The sequence below is a fragment of the Anomalospiza imberbis genome, chromosome 2, assembly GCF_031753505.1.
Source record: "Anomalospiza imberbis isolate Cuckoo-Finch-1a 21T00152 chromosome 2, ASM3175350v1, whole genome shotgun sequence".
Classification (NCBI taxonomy): domain Eukaryota; kingdom Metazoa; phylum Chordata; class Aves; order Passeriformes; family Viduidae; genus Anomalospiza; species Anomalospiza imberbis.
The window spans coordinates 70,956,018-70,973,595 of record NC_089682.1 but is presented as its reverse complement, the minus strand read 5'-3'; the positions used below and the strand labels follow the sequence as shown (position 1 = coordinate 70,973,595).

General features: G+C 37.8%; 1 protein-coding gene and 1 long non-coding RNA gene across 14 annotated transcripts in view; one reads left to right on the top strand and one right to left on the bottom strand.

The window, feature by feature from the left end:
- DLG2 (discs large MAGUK scaffold protein 2) overlaps positions 1 to 17,578 on the top strand; it is a 984,419-nt gene that overhangs the window by 2,224 nt on the left and 964,617 nt on the right. For all 13 annotated transcript variants that reach the window (XM_068181606.1, XM_068181605.1, XM_068181599.1 and 10 more), the window contains exon 3: positions 15,369 to 15,500. In XM_068181606.1, coding sequence (XP_068037707.1) covers positions 15,369 to 15,500 — 132 coding nt within the window. The remainder of the gene's footprint in view (positions 1 to 15,368; positions 15,501 to 17,578) is intronic.
- Positions 8,696 to 9,977, bottom strand: LOC137469156 (uncharacterized). Its single transcript, XR_010996373.1, has 2 exons — positions 9,561 to 9,977; positions 8,696 to 9,440 (listed from the first exon to the last, which is right to left on the bottom strand). It is a non-coding gene; the product is annotated as an uncharacterized lncRNA (long non-coding RNA).

The window sequence follows — 17,578 nt, the reverse complement described above, 5'->3', positions numbered from 1 at the left end:
ACCGTAGTTTAATCTGTTATCTATTTGTGACACATTTGGCAGATAAACATCAGCTGTCAGTAGCAGCATAAATAAATAACAAAGTTTCAAGGCTGATTTTAAAAACAAGTTATGAGAGCTGTGTTTTGAAGGTGATTTGAGCATGGTTTTTTTTTTCAAATGTGATTTTAATTAGCTTGAATTTCCATGCTTTAGTACAATATAAAACTACTGTCTCTAAGGCTGTAGTATGGCAGCATTTAAGAAAAGACAAACAGCCTTACATTTGGCCTCTTCTCACCTAAAATTTGTGTTTGCACCTTTGGAAAATGTGACTTCCAGTGTTCAAACAACAATTGGGAAGCATTTGAAGGCAAATTCTTACTCTGAAAACACTCGCAGACCTTAGGTTATTTCTGTTTTCTTGCAAATTGGACACCGATTTAAAATTTCTGAATTTGCTAATATCTTAAGCAAAAAATGGGAACCATTTTTTATTCAGCTCATCTATACAGATGTGCCTGGGTCTAATATATCCCTGGATCTGGTGATACAAAATGTGGGAGAAGGGGCAAAAAGTGAATGTTACAAACAGAAATGAGGATGTAATCTATGTGACATTGGATTCTCTTCCGTATAGGAATAATCCTTCATTAGTTATGAGTTAACATTTGCTATATAAATAATGATAAAACACACAGATTGCTAGAATTATTTTCATGAAAAAAACAATAAATAAGATTTTGTGATTGTGTTTTAAAAAATGACAGTGTAGAAATGAAATTTCAAACCTGAAATATTTTAATGAATGGCCTTGTCATTCATGGAATCACTTGCCATTATGTATAGTAAAGGTGGAAACGTGTGGAGGAGTTCCATTCTTAATAATTCATCCTGCTGTGCTGTAAAAGTGTCACCCTGATGTACTGCAGAGGCTTCTGTATCCTAACCTGTTCCTATCCTACAGAAGGAAAACTGAGGCTTTTCATTATTTAAGTTTTAATCCTGATTTAGGTGATTTGCACTAAGGATGTTTCTGTGCCAGATGTTCAGCTGTAGTTCAGTTTCCGAACACTTGCTGCAGGACTTTAGGGGTGAAATCTTTCAGGCTCCTTTGTGCAGAAGTGAGATTGGCAATCACAGCAGTCCCTTCTGGCCTTAAAAATCTCTGAATTTCCTGTTTGTTTCCAGGCAGTTGGGGTCAGTCTTAGTGTGCACCAAGGCTTGACTTTCTTCTTTGGTGTTACAAGGATGTGTGTTTTGGCAACATTAAAATATAAAGTCAAGAGACACAAATGTCCCCTTTGAAATACTTTAAATTGTCACATCAATCAGTGTACTGAAGTTGCCAGTGTGAATGTGTTTGAATATTAAAAGGGTATTGTTAAGAATGTATGTAAGCATGTAAATTGCAGGATTAAAAATGTTGGCGAATCAGCAACTTCATTGTGATTTTGAGCGCCTTAATTTGTCTAGTTCATGCAGTAGACTTTAACTTTCTAAATGTAATTAAAAGCATGCTGGCAACTCAAAATATTCTACCTATAACTATTCTAGTTTTTAAAAAGATTGCTGTTTTTTCAAGTAATGCCTGTTAATTCTATGAATGTTAGGGAGATTGAGGGGATTCTTCCATGTTTGGTTTTTGGGGTTTTTTTTTTCCCCATTTCTTTGGTTTATGATTTTGACAGCAGTTTGTGGCTAACTAGTTTAGTATTTCTGATGATGACTTACTCTCCTTTGCTCCTTATTCTCCTTTCCCAAATTTGGGAAAATTTGGGAGTTCATGTCTACTGTTCTTCCCATTGAGGGCATCTGTAGAAATCTCAGTGGGATACTCTCTTATAGGCTGTGAAGAAGTATTTCAGTGTCAGCATTTAGAACAGGATTATCCCTCTCCTTGTCAGCACTTTTTTCTGCATTGCTATTTTGGATTTTATTAATACTCTCCTAAAATCAGTATGGAGACAGAGAAACCTGTGAAACAAACTTTAAAACATACTGATATTTATCACTGAAAGTTGTTACCAAGCAGTGTTTTCTTTGGCACTGGCCAGTTGTGGGTCTTTCTAAAGAACAATTGAAGCATTTTGGGAATTAAACATTGAAATAGCTCTCACATCTAGTACCAGTCTTCAAATTTCACATAGTTTGCACCTGATTTACACTTCACCTTGCTGATTGGTGTGATGCCTGCCATCTTGCTTTTATAAGTCCAGGCCTGTATAGTTAGGAAAAAAATAGTTTGCTTAATAATAAAAATCACATAACTTATAGGAAGCTTTAACTTCTTATGGGTGTGGGGAAAAAAAAAGGCCTGGTTGTGGTCATGTGTCAGTACCTGATTTCCATTGCATGATGTGCTAGAGTGAAAATACTTTGTTTTTCTCACTTCAGTGTGGAGGGCAATGAGGCTCCACCTTCCCAGGAATGTTCACAGAGTTGACATGCTTGCTGGCAGTACCAGCAAAAAGCGAGGCTGCAAAGGGACTATGGAGTATCCTGTGGTGTTGGATGTGCTCCCTTTAGGTATGGGGTGAGACGTTGTATGGATTGGTGCACTATTGCTGCATAATTAAAGGGCTCTTCTCTTTGGCTTTTGCTTAGCTCTAATTTTGAAGTACACTTAAAGTTTTAAATCAGACAAGACAGGCATCTGACTGTAGTTACAAAATGATTTGTTGGACAGTGCCATTTAGAGATGGAATGAGATGAACAATTTTGAGAAGTAAAAAAAAATTCATTGTTTTTGCTTAATGTTTACCTTTTGCAAACTAGGATATTTCTGAATAGAACTTTTAATGGAAATCATATGGAATTTCTTGAGGAAGGCTTTGCTTCAAAGTAAAATAATACTACCATACAGAAGAAGTGAAGTTAGGTTTTTGCATGGGTTTAGATGTCTGCTTTCCCTCCCTCCCTCCCTGAGTTACATAGCTTGATTTCTGTTAACTGTAAGGGACTATATTTAGATCTGTAATTGCACATATTTTGGATTAATCAACAGAATAGTTAATAGCAAAAATATTACTGTAATTCATTCATGTCTTTCACAGTGATGGAAAGAACTCATTAAATCCATGCTCTGTGATGAAGGCCAGATTCCAGTTTTGGAGGCCTGCTTGTGATTCACAGAGATATCAGGAACCCCCACATCTGGGTGCCTGGCTGCACATGTGTTTCTAGAGTAACCCTGTCATCCTCCTTGCACATCTAGCTGTGTCCAGGCAGTCAGAGATATGAGTGTTGGGTTTTGTGCTGCCCTCATCCCACTTTGCATCTGTCAAAGGGACAGGAATTGTACCTGTAGTTGAATGAGACCTGTGGGCTGCTGTTAATACCATCTTGACTCACCCCACCTTGTTGTCCACCTTGTTTATAAAGATGTGCTGATTCTGTCATGGAATAACTTTTTGCATCTTTCCTTTTACATTAAAAAATGCCTTCCAGGACATGTTTTATTAAGCACATCACTGTGAAGAATTAAAACGTGTTAATCTGAATCCATGTGGACAACGTCTGGGCCGTTTAGAAGAATCTGACACATGTGCTCTATGAAATGCTAGATTTTGTAGAGGTAATGCTGATGTTGTGGCTGGTCTTTTGAAAGGAAGGGGTCTAAAAACAACTCAGCAGGAACTTTTAAGGCAAAGTTCATAAAGGACCAGACAAAGCTAGCTCCCATTCATCTTTCAGACTGGCAGCTTCTTTTTAGCTAACAAAATTTAAATTTAGGATCATAATTTTTGTGCTCAAAAATCTTGAACGTGGTTTCAGTCTTCTTACATCTTACAGCAGCAAATCCAACGTGTATTGGAAATTTTCTTTCTCTTTTACTTGTAACAGGTAATTGATATTACAAGATTTTTGGCCTTTCAGTTGCTGAATAAGAATTCTCAAATAAGCATGTGGCTAAAAGGCTACTTCCTTCACTCCAAATTTTGTTCAACTACCTCTCAGTTTTTACAGCTAATTTCAATGTGGGAGCAGTGCAAATTTTAGTTATGTTTACAGACTGTGGAAAGCACAATTTTAGATTTCCAAGAGTTAAACAAACAAGTGTTAGAAAATGACTATCTAAACTGTGCCAATTTCACCACAAAGCTTTGATATAAAGATGTCACTGCTTTTATGGCAGTGAGCTTTTTCCAGGCAGACATTGTTTCCACTGTGAGAAACAGTGAAGTATTTTGCCTACAAAAGGACTAAAGGAGCAAGCATTATACAGAACAAGCCTTTGTTATATGCATACACACTGCAAAGCTAAGCGGGCTCTGGACTAGGAATAGTGAAGATTATGCTCTTTTTCAGCCCTGCTGTTATTCTGGTACTTCTCAAATGTTTAATGTAGATCCATCCCATTTTAGTTGCCTCACCTAGGTAGGGTGCCTAGCTTTTTGTCCTGGAGTGTTGCTTTGGTCAGCAGAGAGAGAGATCCACCTCCAAAGGGCATTTTAAGACACCTAAGATCTGCATTGCCTTCAGGAAACACAGGTTACCCACACTAACTCCCTTACCTCAGTTTGATGATGTCTCATTCTCTCATATAAATTTTAGTGGCAAAACATCTCTTTATCTGAGATATTTATGAGAGCTGACACTGTGTGTTCTATGAGTGCTATAAATTAACACTATTCATTATTTTAGGGGGGGAAAATGTTATAAATTATTGTACTATTAGTCACTGGAATTGGAAGCAGCAGTAGTGTTGATACAAGCACAAGAGGCAGCTGTGCATCCTCTCCTCCATTCCTGTTAAGTGCATATTGCACTCAGTTGGAGCAATGGTGTCTTGCATTATAAGCATAATCTTTTTCCTTCTCATGCTCTCTTCTTTCCTTCTGAATTTGTTCCAGATGGCCAAGCTAGATGTCAGAGGGTAACCATGGAGAAAAAGCCGACTTTTTAACTAGTGGCCAAATGTGATAAAAGATGATTTTGCAGTCCCTGCTTCAGCAAAATGAGAAAATCTGCCTTACTCAGATATGCTTATTTTGGTCAGGTCATACCAGGTTTCTGCTTCTTAGAAGTATTTAAGGTCTGTTTCACTGTAGTATCTTCTTGTATTTACTGCAAATTAACACGGTGCTGAACAACAGCTTTATAAAAATAGAAATAAAGGTCATGTTTTCTCCTGCCATATTAATCTCAGAAAGAGCCAGGAAGGCTGCCCTGACCTGATGGGTGATAGCAGTAGTAATCAACATACAAAATATGTGAAGAAAACATTTGCTCTTTGTTGGATGTGGTCCAGAAGAGTTTTTGGTGGCAGAACTTTGCCAGGGCAAATCAGTGCAATTGTCCCTATTCACTTTTGGGCTGAAGAGGTTAATGCTTCCTTCAAAACATATTTATCAGAGAATTGAATCATGTAGAGTTCCCTGGAAAGAGGGAATCTGGACAGTTTACAGTTCCACAAGCAGAAACCAGTCTTTTCTGATTTCAAATGCTCTTCTGTCCTCTGACCGTATGGGCATATCTCGCATTATGCTGTAGTGGAATAATTCCAGGCTCCTTCTGGTTCAGATCTAGGTGTTGAGCACCAACACTGAGGTGTTAACACTGCCTTGCAGATGGATGTCTGCTAAGCTGTGCTTTTAACCAAAAAACCCCAACCAAACAACCCCAACCCAAGGTTTGCAAATCTACAGACCCAGTTGTTTAATGTCCAAAATGTAACAATTTATTTTATGTTGTTGCCTGAAGGTGCATGTTGGGTTTTTTTAATTGACTCGGAGATTCTAGTATAATACAAAGGTTTTCAAATTAAAAATTCCAACAGGGATATGAGAAGATGTAAGACCATAATGCCTATTTTGCTAATCAATAAAGGTAATTTGATCTCATTCCATTTTTTTTTTGCATTACTAGAAAGCATTTGTGTTACTGAATTGTTTTCTTTCATGTAATATAATGATTCTTTTGTATGAGTTTGGAAGTTATTTATTCCTGAACAGGCATCTTTTTCTTAGTTTTCTGTCTCACTCCAATTTTCACATTTATGTTAATTTTAATACTGAATGTTCTTTTAAATGAAAAAATTACACAGCTGCTCTACTAAATGTGCAACTCCTTGTTTTATTCTTGCAAGTATACATCAAGTTCCACTAGTTTTGTGTCTTGCATTCAATTAGATTGTAAGCTCTTCAAAGCAGGGCACTCTGATAATTTTGCATTGTTAAGATGTCAATTTACATTTATTCAGCTGTATAAATAAGAGGTTTTCATTTGGTGCTATGTCATTTTGAGGGTTTGTGGCTTCATTTTTCATTCTGTCTTCATATTTGCATTGTTGATTTAACATTAACATTTGTACACCTAGATTTTAACATTGTGACACTTGAAAGGCAGAAACAAGAAGGTCAGGTGAAGCTACTTCTAATTGCAGGGTGTCTGGTTTTGCAAGGAGTCTCAAGGTCCCAGAATCTGCTCATTCTGTTGTCTGAAATGCAAAGTGGTCACCGAGCCGGGTCACCAAACTGGAGCAAGGATTGTTAATGAACAGGTCCCACATTGCCTTCAACATATCTGAGAAAAGAGAACTCCTTGGAAAAAAAAGAATGGCCCTGGTGTGATGAGCAGCTAATATCAGCAGTTGCTAAAGTCCTTTGGTGGTCCCCTGAGGAGAAGTGATGTGGTGGGAAGAATCTGGGTCCCAGAGTGAGCCACTGATGAGAACTGGGTTCTTCCTTGTGGTGAAGTCTGATACATAAGATTTACAAGTTATACACTAAATATTGAGTATTTTTTCAATATTTAATTGTAGTTTACAGGCAGGCATGAGTAGAGAAGACATATCTGTGGGATTGCAGGAGTCAGTCATCTGGGGGCTCTGAAGCAAGAATGTAGCTTGGTTTTCAGGATGCTTTCTGATAAATAGAAATACTGGAGTAAAGTTTTTGAGTTTATGCTGAGCCACTTCCTGATCTTTATATAATTATCCTATTCCTCATGTTAGTAAAGTTAGTCAAGTTTAAAGAATTATATTTAAAACAAAAAATGTGTGAAGGCAGCATTTTACCAGAACAGATGTGTGGTTATATGTTGTAAAGTTTGAAGATACATGGACAGCAAGGTTACCTTGAACTAATCAACACAGATAAATGAAATTTTTCTTCATTTTCCTTATAGTAAGTTAGACAAAAAGTCTGACTCTTAACAAATAAGCAAAAAAAAAAAAAAAACAAAAAAAACCCATCACATCCCTGGTTGGTTTTCATAAAGCTGATGGTTTTCTGTCCAGCTCCATCCACCAGTCAGCGTTCCTCTATCATTACTGGGTGTCCAGCCTGAGTTTATAGGTTGTATGTTAAGATAAATTTAATTCCAGAAAAGAGAATAAGAGGCTTTGAGAATGTCAAAAGTATACAAAAGTTGTGGAGGCTGGAACTGTGAAAAAGGACACTGAGCAGGGAAGGGACATAACAAATCAAACTAGTGTAGAAGAGGCTGTAAAGGGAATAATGGTGGTTTGCTTTACAAATTGACATCTGGAGGACAAGTAGTTGTCCTGATTTATAACAAAAAAAGATTGTTTTTATGTAGTAGGAAAAAACCACTAGAACCTTCAAGCACTGAAGTCAGATGTTGAGGGGTCTTGTGGATGTTGTAGGTTACCAGTGCAATGAGATGCCACCTGGGTAAGCCTGGGTCCTTCTGCACAGCAGGGAGGAAAACTGCAAACCTCACAGGGCTCCTCCAGACTCTCTCTGTGTGTCTGTTCTGTTTCTCAGACTTCAGCTGCCACATCATAACGCAACTCCTGCCCTTCAAAGCAATCTGACTTGCAGAACATTTAGCCCTCTACATTGTATCATCTGCTCAAATCAATATTCCGGAACAAGGGGCTGATGAACAGCTTCTGTGGTTCTGTGCTGTGTGAGACACAGAGACCTGCAGTAACACAACTGCATGGTTCAGTACAAAGCTACCTGTCCTCCTTACTTCAGATTTCCTTGGCATTTGCATGCCTGGTTTCCCCTTAATATACCTGGGCACGTAATACTGCCTTGTTCTGAGAAATTTGTACTTGCAAAGCAGTTCTTTCAGTCTGACTGGCCCATTTCTTTTCTGCTGACAGCATCATGCTCTAGAATAACTCTGCTTCACAATGGAACTGTTCCTAAATTGGTGCTAAAGTGGTGGGAAAGCAGTTGTGCAGAGAATTCACCAAGGCTATAGTTACTTTAGGGATGTCACACTTTTTACAGTTAATGGAGAGCAAGGGCAACTCAGAATGCAACCTCAACTTGAAATATCATTCCTTGAAAGACTCTCCACTTGTCCAAGATTAATCTCCAGAGGCCATGTGTTGGCCTCCTCTGTGCCAATCTGGTTGCTGAAAGCTGAAACCCTAGAAACAAGCTTGCCTGGTAATCCCTTCAATGATTGCCCCCCTCCTTTTTCTGTCCCTTTGTTTTCCCTAGCAGGACAGAAGACGGATTTATGTGCCATGCATATCCTGAGGAGCTGTTATTTTTAACCCTTTTGCTTGTTGAGTGCTTGTTGTGTGCTTGCCACACTGGGTGAATTGTCACATATGTCACGCCTTATGCTTCCTCAAGGTTGTATAACCCATATGCTGCATTTTCTGGATAGTTGCTTAAAGTCCGCTTAAAGAGATGAAGGGCCCAGGTTGCTGGGACCTTTCTGGTTTTTACACATATTCTCTGTCTGCTTTCTCTCTGTGCAGTCTGCTTGACTAATATGTGTCTCATATTAATGTTTATATGTAAATATTTTATGATTATAATTTGTCTAGTAGTTCTCAAGTCCTTTCAACCATGGGAGCTTGCAGCTTGTGTTTTTCTCAATCATCTTAGAGTACTGTTTCTTGAATTTCTTTCTAAAATTTAACTGGCTTTCTGCTCTTTTCCTATGTGGGTACTGAGTATTGTGTATTAGCAGGATTTATTCTTTTGTGTTTGCTGTTCTGTGTGAAGATCAGGGAAGGTAAATGAGTTACTGATAGGTTTGACTTGGATCAGTCCTGAGGCAGATTGCCTGGAAATTTCTTACTGCATTCCCTCCTGCAGATCTGTAACAACTCATTTTAACTTTTTGAGAATTCCCGACCAGAGAATCAAATCAAGACATCTTTAAATAACAGAGGAAGGGAACAGTGTTTGCTCCTCTGTCTCTTTTGGTCATCTGAATGAAGGTGTGAACTCTCCAAAATGAAAGTATTTTTTGAGATCCTTTTTCTTTTAAAGTTATCAAAGATCACTGAGAACACTTCCTTGCTCCCTTTCCTGGTGCCCTGGTTCCATTTCTCACTTCTGTTTTGGCTCTTGTGTTTCTTCTCCACCATTCTCCATGCCTTTTCCTGCTTCAATGCCCTACATTTTCCCAATTCTGGTTCTCAAAGACCTGTAAAGTTTCTCCTGAAATGTATTGGCATTTTCTTCTTTTAAAATTCACCTCAACAACAGACTTGGCAAGTCAGAAGATAATTGAAATCCCTTTTGGAAAAAAAAAACCATTTAAAAATTTAAAAAAACAGAGAAATTGAAATGAAAACACCCCCTCATCTTATCAAGTCAGTTAGGGTTAGATCTCAGCTAATGTTAAATGTTTCTCACCAATGAAACCTTATTCTTCATTGAAGTTAACATTTTTCCACCCTGTTGCACCCCAAAAATATTTTTATTGACAAACTCTGATGCCAGTGGGAGGAAAAAAATGTAAATGTGTTTCTAAACTCAGCAAGAGGCTGTGGTAGACTTGGTTCCCTGAGAGGCAGTAGCTGCCTGATACTCCCTTGTGCTGGTGCCGGGTGCTGTTAACCAGCTGAGTCTGATTTCTTCCATGTGCAAGGCAGAACTTGCTGAGTTTAGAATTGTATTTTCATTTTTTTCTCTCCATCTTCCAAACTACCTTGCTTTATAGCAGGAGTTGAATGATAGGATCATACTAGCAAGGAAAGCAGCAGCAGCTCTCAGCAGACTGGGGGTTCTGAAAGCACAACAATTTGAGTGCAAAATCAGTGAGTGGTCCTGGCCAGTTACATATATGGGTCCATATAGAGTTCAGCCTGAATGACTTTACTGTGGCCAGAAGGAGCTCTAGTGGCTTGAAAATACCCATACATGCATATATATGGCCTTAGAAGCATCTGCTTGAGTTATGTGTGGTTCCAGTATCTGCTCCTTTGGTTTGAGCAATCATCATTCAACAAACCCTGAACTGAAAATGGAGTTGCTTGGAGACTGTTTTTTGAATCACTTTTACTTTCTCATATAGTTTTGATTAATCTCATTAGTCAAATCTGTTCCTAATTAGTAATTGAAGTTTACAGATAAACCTAAATTATCTTCAGGTGTAGTATATTTAGTTCATCTGAAGGATAAATGGTGTGCATAAACACCTGGGAGATATTTAAGAAACTTATTTCTGGGGTCTGGCCTATGGTGTGGTGTGTGACCTGCTATGTGCAGGCAGGGCTGTGTCATCCTCAGGCCTATATGATGACACAAAAACCTTTTAATCAACTGTCTACACCAGCAGAGCTGCAGATGTAGCTCTACCAGGACTCTACTGTAAATGCTGTAGTGAGTATAGTGTCTCCTTGCCTCTATGGAGTGTCAAAGTGGTTCTAAAAATGCCCTTACAAAACATGAGAGCATAGAAATCAAACCAGCAGAGGAAGGGAATCCTTTTGATTCAAGGTACTGGTTAGTATTGCAAGTGGCATCCAGGTCTTGGATACGACCCTGAGAAGTAGATGGAATTGATTTTGACATCATTTTAGCAAAGTAGATGATAAAATTATTCCAGTATTAATTTAAGTGTGCATACTTTAAATCTTTCATATGTGTGGCTTACATTTTAAGAGCAATGATTTAAGAAACAATTTATTGGTGAGAACTTAATTTCTCCTGATACATAGTGCACCTTACTCTGTATGTGCTTGGATGTATAGCTTTGTTTCTTTTTGGCAGTATCCCCAGAAAACTTTTTGTCTGTAAGATATACTGAAGTTATGTTTTGTTACAGTATAACTTGGGTTTTCTGTATAATTTTCTGTACAATTTCTGTATTTGTTTTATCAGATATATAAGCATTGCCCCAACCGATTATTTTACTCTATAGCATAAATGTCTGCTTATTGAACTTTAAAAATCAACATCACAGAAAAAGCTGTACAGTCGGGGTGTTATAAAGTGTGGCATATTCTATAATGATCCCATCTGGTATAATTTCCCCTGAGGAAAGGATTTGCCCCTTCTTTGATTCTTACATGGGGGAATACATTAAGCAGAGACTCGTTCTGTAGAAGAAAAATTGAGTAATTCTTCGTGTGAAAAAAACTTTAGATTGATAGAGGAAGAAAAGTTTTCTGAGGAAGTCCAGTCAACAAAGTTACTGCTCTGTAGTTTTGTGTCAATATTACATATCTCTGATTTGCTGTATTGTAGCAATTGCCTGTTCCCTGATCAGTAATATGAGCCACAAACATCTGAACCACTTAAAAAATTGTGGAGTGATAAAGCAATAGAATTTACAGAATTGTGAATTGGTTTGGTTAACTGATAACTTCTTGGACAAGATTCTACAGGACCGTAAAAGCTGTTTTATTCCTCAAGATTTTTTTTCTTACACTTGTATTAAGATGTTTTGAGTATGATTTATTTAAACAAAACAATAATGCATTAACTGACTGAAGAATATAAGCGTGTTTTTGTAGGACTGTGTCTTCTGAATGGTTCTTATCAAAGTTCTCTTTCAAAGCCAGTAGGATCAATTTAAAAATAGTGTCATAAAATACAAAGAAGCAGTAAAAAAAATTAGATCTATGTCCAGCAGGCCTCATGGGATGCAGCTGATGCTGACTTTTCAGTGGTCTTTTGTTTGCAGACAAAGGACCTACTCAGGATCCGCACAGAGGTCCACCTCTTGGGATATTAAATTGTATGTTCAGTGATTTTGTTGTCTTGCTTGAATTTAGTTTTAGTATTAGTACTGGAGAATAGTGATCCCATAGGAAAAATATTTTTGGTTGCATTTCTGATGTACTCTGTAAAGTACAGGACTTACTTTGGCTGCTATAAATTGTGTGCTTTATTGAATACTGTAATGTATACAGTGATCCAGCCCCTCATGAAAGCCACTAATCTCTCATTCTTCTTGATGAAAAGAATGTGTGGGAAATCAGATTCTGAGACTTCCACTTAATTGGGTGGCAGGGAATATGGTTCTTATTTGAGTATTGTGCTGCAGTCCATTCTTGCATCTAGATAGTACTTAAGGTTTGTAGCTGCAAAAGAAAAAATACTGGATGTCCTCATCTGTGTTGGGTATGACTGGGAGTTGACAATGGTTATTTTGGGGAGAGTACCCAGCTTTTTTTCAGCTGAGCCATTTTATTACATTATTTCCTATTGCTCTGTGTTGTGCAGAGGTAGGAATGTGCTGTGCTGGTGGTTGAACAGGATTGTGCCCTGGCATGCTAAATACTGTCAAATCCATATGAAGATCTAGTTCTGAGTAATTTATAGCCAGGAGAGTTCATCAAGAAGGGGGAAAGTTTTTTGAAAGCCTAATCTGGTGATAAATTGACTGGAGATTCAAGTAGTCTCCATAATTCCCTTGGCTTTTCAGGACTACTCCAGTAGTAGTGGTTGCACAGCCCTCCTCCCTGACATGCTGAAATACTCTTGGTATTTACTCTTGATGTCAGGATATGCCTGATACTCTTGGTATAATACTCTTGGTCAGGATCAGGATATGCCTGGGCATCCTGATTGAATCACCCAGCTGATATCGGCCATTGCAGGTTATTTGGAAAGCTAGATACACTGCTGCCAATGAGATTGTGCAGGAAAAGGATGCAACTCCACGCTGGAGCTTAGGGATGGAATAAAAATTCATGTATCCTATTAAAGCTAGAGAGGAATATTAGGCAGGACTATCATTACTTGATTTGGGTTTTAGATTTAGCACTGAAACTGTACTCTGTTGCTGGTTGTTCAGTCTGTTGAGTTTAGGACTCTTCTGGGGTCAACAAAAAGTAGTAACAACAAGAAGTAGCAACAAAAGTAGTCTTTGCATCTTCATGAATTGAAAAATAGTATTTCAAGTGAAAATAAAAACTACTCATATCCTCAAAGGATGCTACTTTTTGTAGCATTGTACTTTTTAAAATATGAACTGTACACTTTAGGAAAGGAATAATTAATGAGGAAGGGGATGTCAGCATGCTTCACCAAGTCACTAAGAAAGAGAGAGTGGTATCCCTGGTGTGGAAGAGGCATTCACATTCTAGTTTCTCAGTCTACTCTTAAAATGTGTCCTCAGTGTTGGATACTTTGCAGTGGTTTTCCAGCACTCTGTGACTTAACTTTACTATAAGTAACCATGGATTCATTACATATGCATGTCTGTATGTGAGAGAAGGTGAATTACTGATTCCAACCCATGCTTTTAGTTATGGACTAACTCTTTTATTGAGGGTGGCCGGAATGTTCAGTGTCAGTGAAAGTACAGGTGTCTCAGGTGGGTCGGGCACAGTCATGAGGTCAGTAAAAGGTATGATTGGGGTTTTAAAAGCAAAAGTAGCTGAGCTTACATGCAGAAGTAGTTCTTTGTACCCAACCATATCCCACTTGGATCCAGAACTTTGTTTCAAGGCTGTGCTTTTGTTTTGGATGATTTGATGGAAGCTCAGCCCAGATATTGTGATGTGGCCTTAAAAGAGCTGATCCCTCTCTCTCTCTCTCTGCATGGGTTGTAAGTGGTTCTAAGTGCAATTGCCTAATCCTTACCTGCCCCAAGGACAGCTCTCATAGAAAGAAGGTGTTCCTCTTGGAGACCCCCTCAAGGTAGGATCAAAGCAGAGAATTGTGAGCTCCTCCATTATAATGGCTAGACTGCTATAGAATGTTCCCTAATCTTCCTATCTATGTGATATGTACATAAGGTTGGACTCAATGATCTTGGAGGTATTTTCCAAACTAAATGATTCTGTGAATTTATATATGTGTGTCTGTGCACATATAAAAACACTTAAATAAAATTCCTTTTTATTCATTATGTTTTTCATTTCTCTGAAAAAATGCCTGTGGCCAGGTAGAATTTCTATGAGGAGAAGGAAAAAACATTGCATCTTCTTAAACTTTAACAATTGATTAAAATTTTCCCCTTTTTAAATTTGAGAATGTGATCAGGTTACAGAATCTAAGTCATGTCTCTGCCCCAATGTGAACTCAACTGGTTGTCACTTCCCAAGGCCTATAATACAGGGAGTCATCAAGACCCTGAACAAAGACAGTCAATCTTTATACAGTGAAAAAGAAACTTTATTTTAGTTATTTAGTAAAAAAAAGAATTATAAAGGTGATTTCTAATGGAAGAAATTTAGATTGAGGCAGTTGCTTTTAATTATTAATTTGGGGTTTTTTTTAGGTGTTTGGGAATCTTACTGAAAACTTGGTGGCAATACAATTACAAAAGCATGTGCAGATAGATATGTTTGTGTACATTTCTGGAATCTAACTGGGATGGGGAGAAGGACAAATGAAATCTGATTCTCCATGTTCCTCTATTTTCTTCTCTGTAAGATGATGATGCTTGGATTTCATGCAATTTTACATGTCATTCATGCTCTTGGCAAGTGACTGCACAAAGATAATAGCAGCAGGAGAAACAGAGCTCTGCTCTTCTGGGCTCTTACAGAAAGGCTGGATTGCTCTCTTTGAGCCAGCACATGGATGAAAGTCTGCTATCAAAGCCACATTTACCAAAGAGGTAGATAGCAATTTTATGTATTGAGGGAATAGAAAAAACCAGCCTCACTCTTGGATACCTGCCTTTCAGATACACATTTGTCAGTTAGAGAAGAGAGAACTGAGTGCTGCAGATGCAAAGCAAACACTTTTGTGTCTTCTCTGAATATGTTTTAAGGCCAGTTTTCCTGCATGGGTTTCCATAGTGGTTATTGTCTATAATTTTGTAGCTTATGCAAGCTGTAATTTGGTCCAGGCCCCATAGCTTCCAGATGGTTTTGGGTAAATGGAAGCTGAACACTTGTTATAGATGCTATTCCAAAGATCATTTTCCCACATACAGTGTTGCATATGTTGTTCGTGACATACAGCTAATGACAGAAAGCAGTAACACCACCATCCCTGGAAGTGTTCCAAAGGCATGTGGATGTGGCACCTGGGGACATGGTATGCTGGGGAAGACGGTGGTGCTGATTTAATAGTTGGACTTGATGATGTTGTAAATCTTTTCCAACCATGGTACTGTTATGATTCTATAAAAACTTCCTGTAAATGTTGCTTATATGTGTGAACAGTGCCTCTCAAAATGTGTAGTTAACAATTGAACATTTAGATACTTTTCAGAGCCAATGAAGACATTGTTGTTTTTGTTTTTTTTTTCTTTAGATACTGACCGAGCTTTAGTACTGCTGGAAGAATATTGCAAAAAACTACGGAAGCCAGAAGAGCAACAACTGAAAAAAGCCATCAGAAAGGTGATGGGCATCTTTAAGAGCAGCTTGTTTCAGGCACTCCTAGGTAGGTACTAATGTTTAGTACTAGGTGCACTCTCTTGGAGGCCAGAGCTAGGTCAGACCTGGTAACTTTCTTATTAGTCACTATTTAATTTGTGTTTATGGTGAAAAGCATGTTGAGGTAATCCTTACAGGTTCTCTGAGCAGAAACACATTGTCCTGATATTTTAAAGGTATTTTCTTACTTACAGAGAAGGAAAAGTAGCAGAAACCTAATACAAGTTAAAGTATTGAATAATTATTCATAAACCTTGCTGCTTGGGTTTATTTAATGGAAAATGTAGAATCAGAGTAGGATATAACTTTATGCAAAGCTGAAGCCCTCTTCACAGGTAAATGGCCAACGTTTAATTGATTTCACTGGCACCAAGTAGCATTGAAAATCTTTGTGTCTTTTGAATTATGTTTTTGTGAAAAGTTTCAGCAGAGAAACTCAAAAATAAGTTAAGAAAATTGCTCTAGGACACAGTTTGGCAGAATGTTCCCATTTGTGTGATGTTGCAGTGTTCAAATAGATGTGCTGATGTATCACTGTCTTTCTTCCAGTTACTTGAAGATCCCTATTTCATCTTGTAACTGATGTTAAAATCAAGCACTTGTTGTTTTGGAGCCTCATAAAGCAACCTCCCTAAGTTGTTATATATAATGTTTTCAAGGTCATACATGTTTGCCTTGGCATTCCTTTGTTCCTTGTGCTGTACCTGGGCTGCCAGTCAAGGGAAGTGGTGACTGTAACTGTGCATCTCCCTTGCTCTACCTCCCTCTGCCCTCTTGCTCACATTTCATAGCCCTTCCTTTACCCACCACTACATTTTGTGATGAGCTCGTCTCAAGGGCGCATTTCCTAACACAAATTGTTTGTGGAAGCACACATGCCTTCAACTTATGGGTGTTTGAAGCCAGAGTATCAACTGTGCTCCTTGCGGAACTTCAGTTAGGGCCAGTTATGGAAAAAATTTTGATTATGCGTCATAAAAGTGGAAGCACATCAATAATACATTATTACTGGAAAGACAATGGAGGTCTGGGACTAGTTTCAGGAATTCCTGTAACAATTGTAGAAAATGTGTACTACCAGTCTCTAACATTTCCTGCAAATGGAATTCATTAGTGTTGGTGCTATTTTACTTGTAACTTTTCTTGACTTCTTTAAAGCGATGAGCTTTATTTTATAAACTCTACAAAGTTTTAATTGCTCTGTATGCTGTAAAAAAGGAAAGGGATTAATAATTGAATTTACCAAATAGTTGTAAATAGAATTGAAAATAAGGAGAAAAGAAAAAAAAAAAGGCCCTTTCCATATTGTTTTTATGAAGGTGACTATGGATATAGAAATGTGTACTGAAGAAATACACTAGTCACAGAAGTGACATTAGTTGTACATTCACTTCTGCCCTACTTGGAAGTAATTAGAGTACCTCAGAGTATTCTAACAACATGCGTGCTTTGTGTGTGGATACACTACAATATCTGTTGAGGTATTACACATGTTAGAAATGAAAAAGTGATTATAGCTACAATAAGGTTGAATCCAAAGAACTTAAATCCTTTGATTGCTACGATAACAGATTGGGGAGTATGGTGTTACAGAAGTTAGCACTTAAATTTGTGGGCCTTTAGATGTCTTTCCCTGCTTCTTAAATGCTTCCTTTTATAGAAGAGATTTGGGAATTGCAAGACATGTTCAAAGTCTCTCGTTATTGCATTTGGTTTGTTACTTGGTTGGTCTAGATTCTGGAACAATACTAAAGAGGGATCTCTCCTCTGTGAGAGGAGATGTCCCTCACATTTTAAGTGTGGCAGATGATGTTATTACACAATCAATAATGATATTTTTGCATAATTAGTATTTAAAAAGGCCCTCACTTCCATAACATGTGTTTTAGCTTCTTGGCACAGTTTCTCTATTCACGTATAAATCAGACCACTACACAAAGGAATACTGAAAGCAGAGCTTCTGGTCTCTTCTTAAGTTCTGTACTGCTAATCTTCCTTTTGTCTTTTATATTTACAAAATGTCTAATGGTCTTGAAAGTGTCCATTTTTCTGTGCCTGATCTTAATAAGACTTAATTTCCAGAAT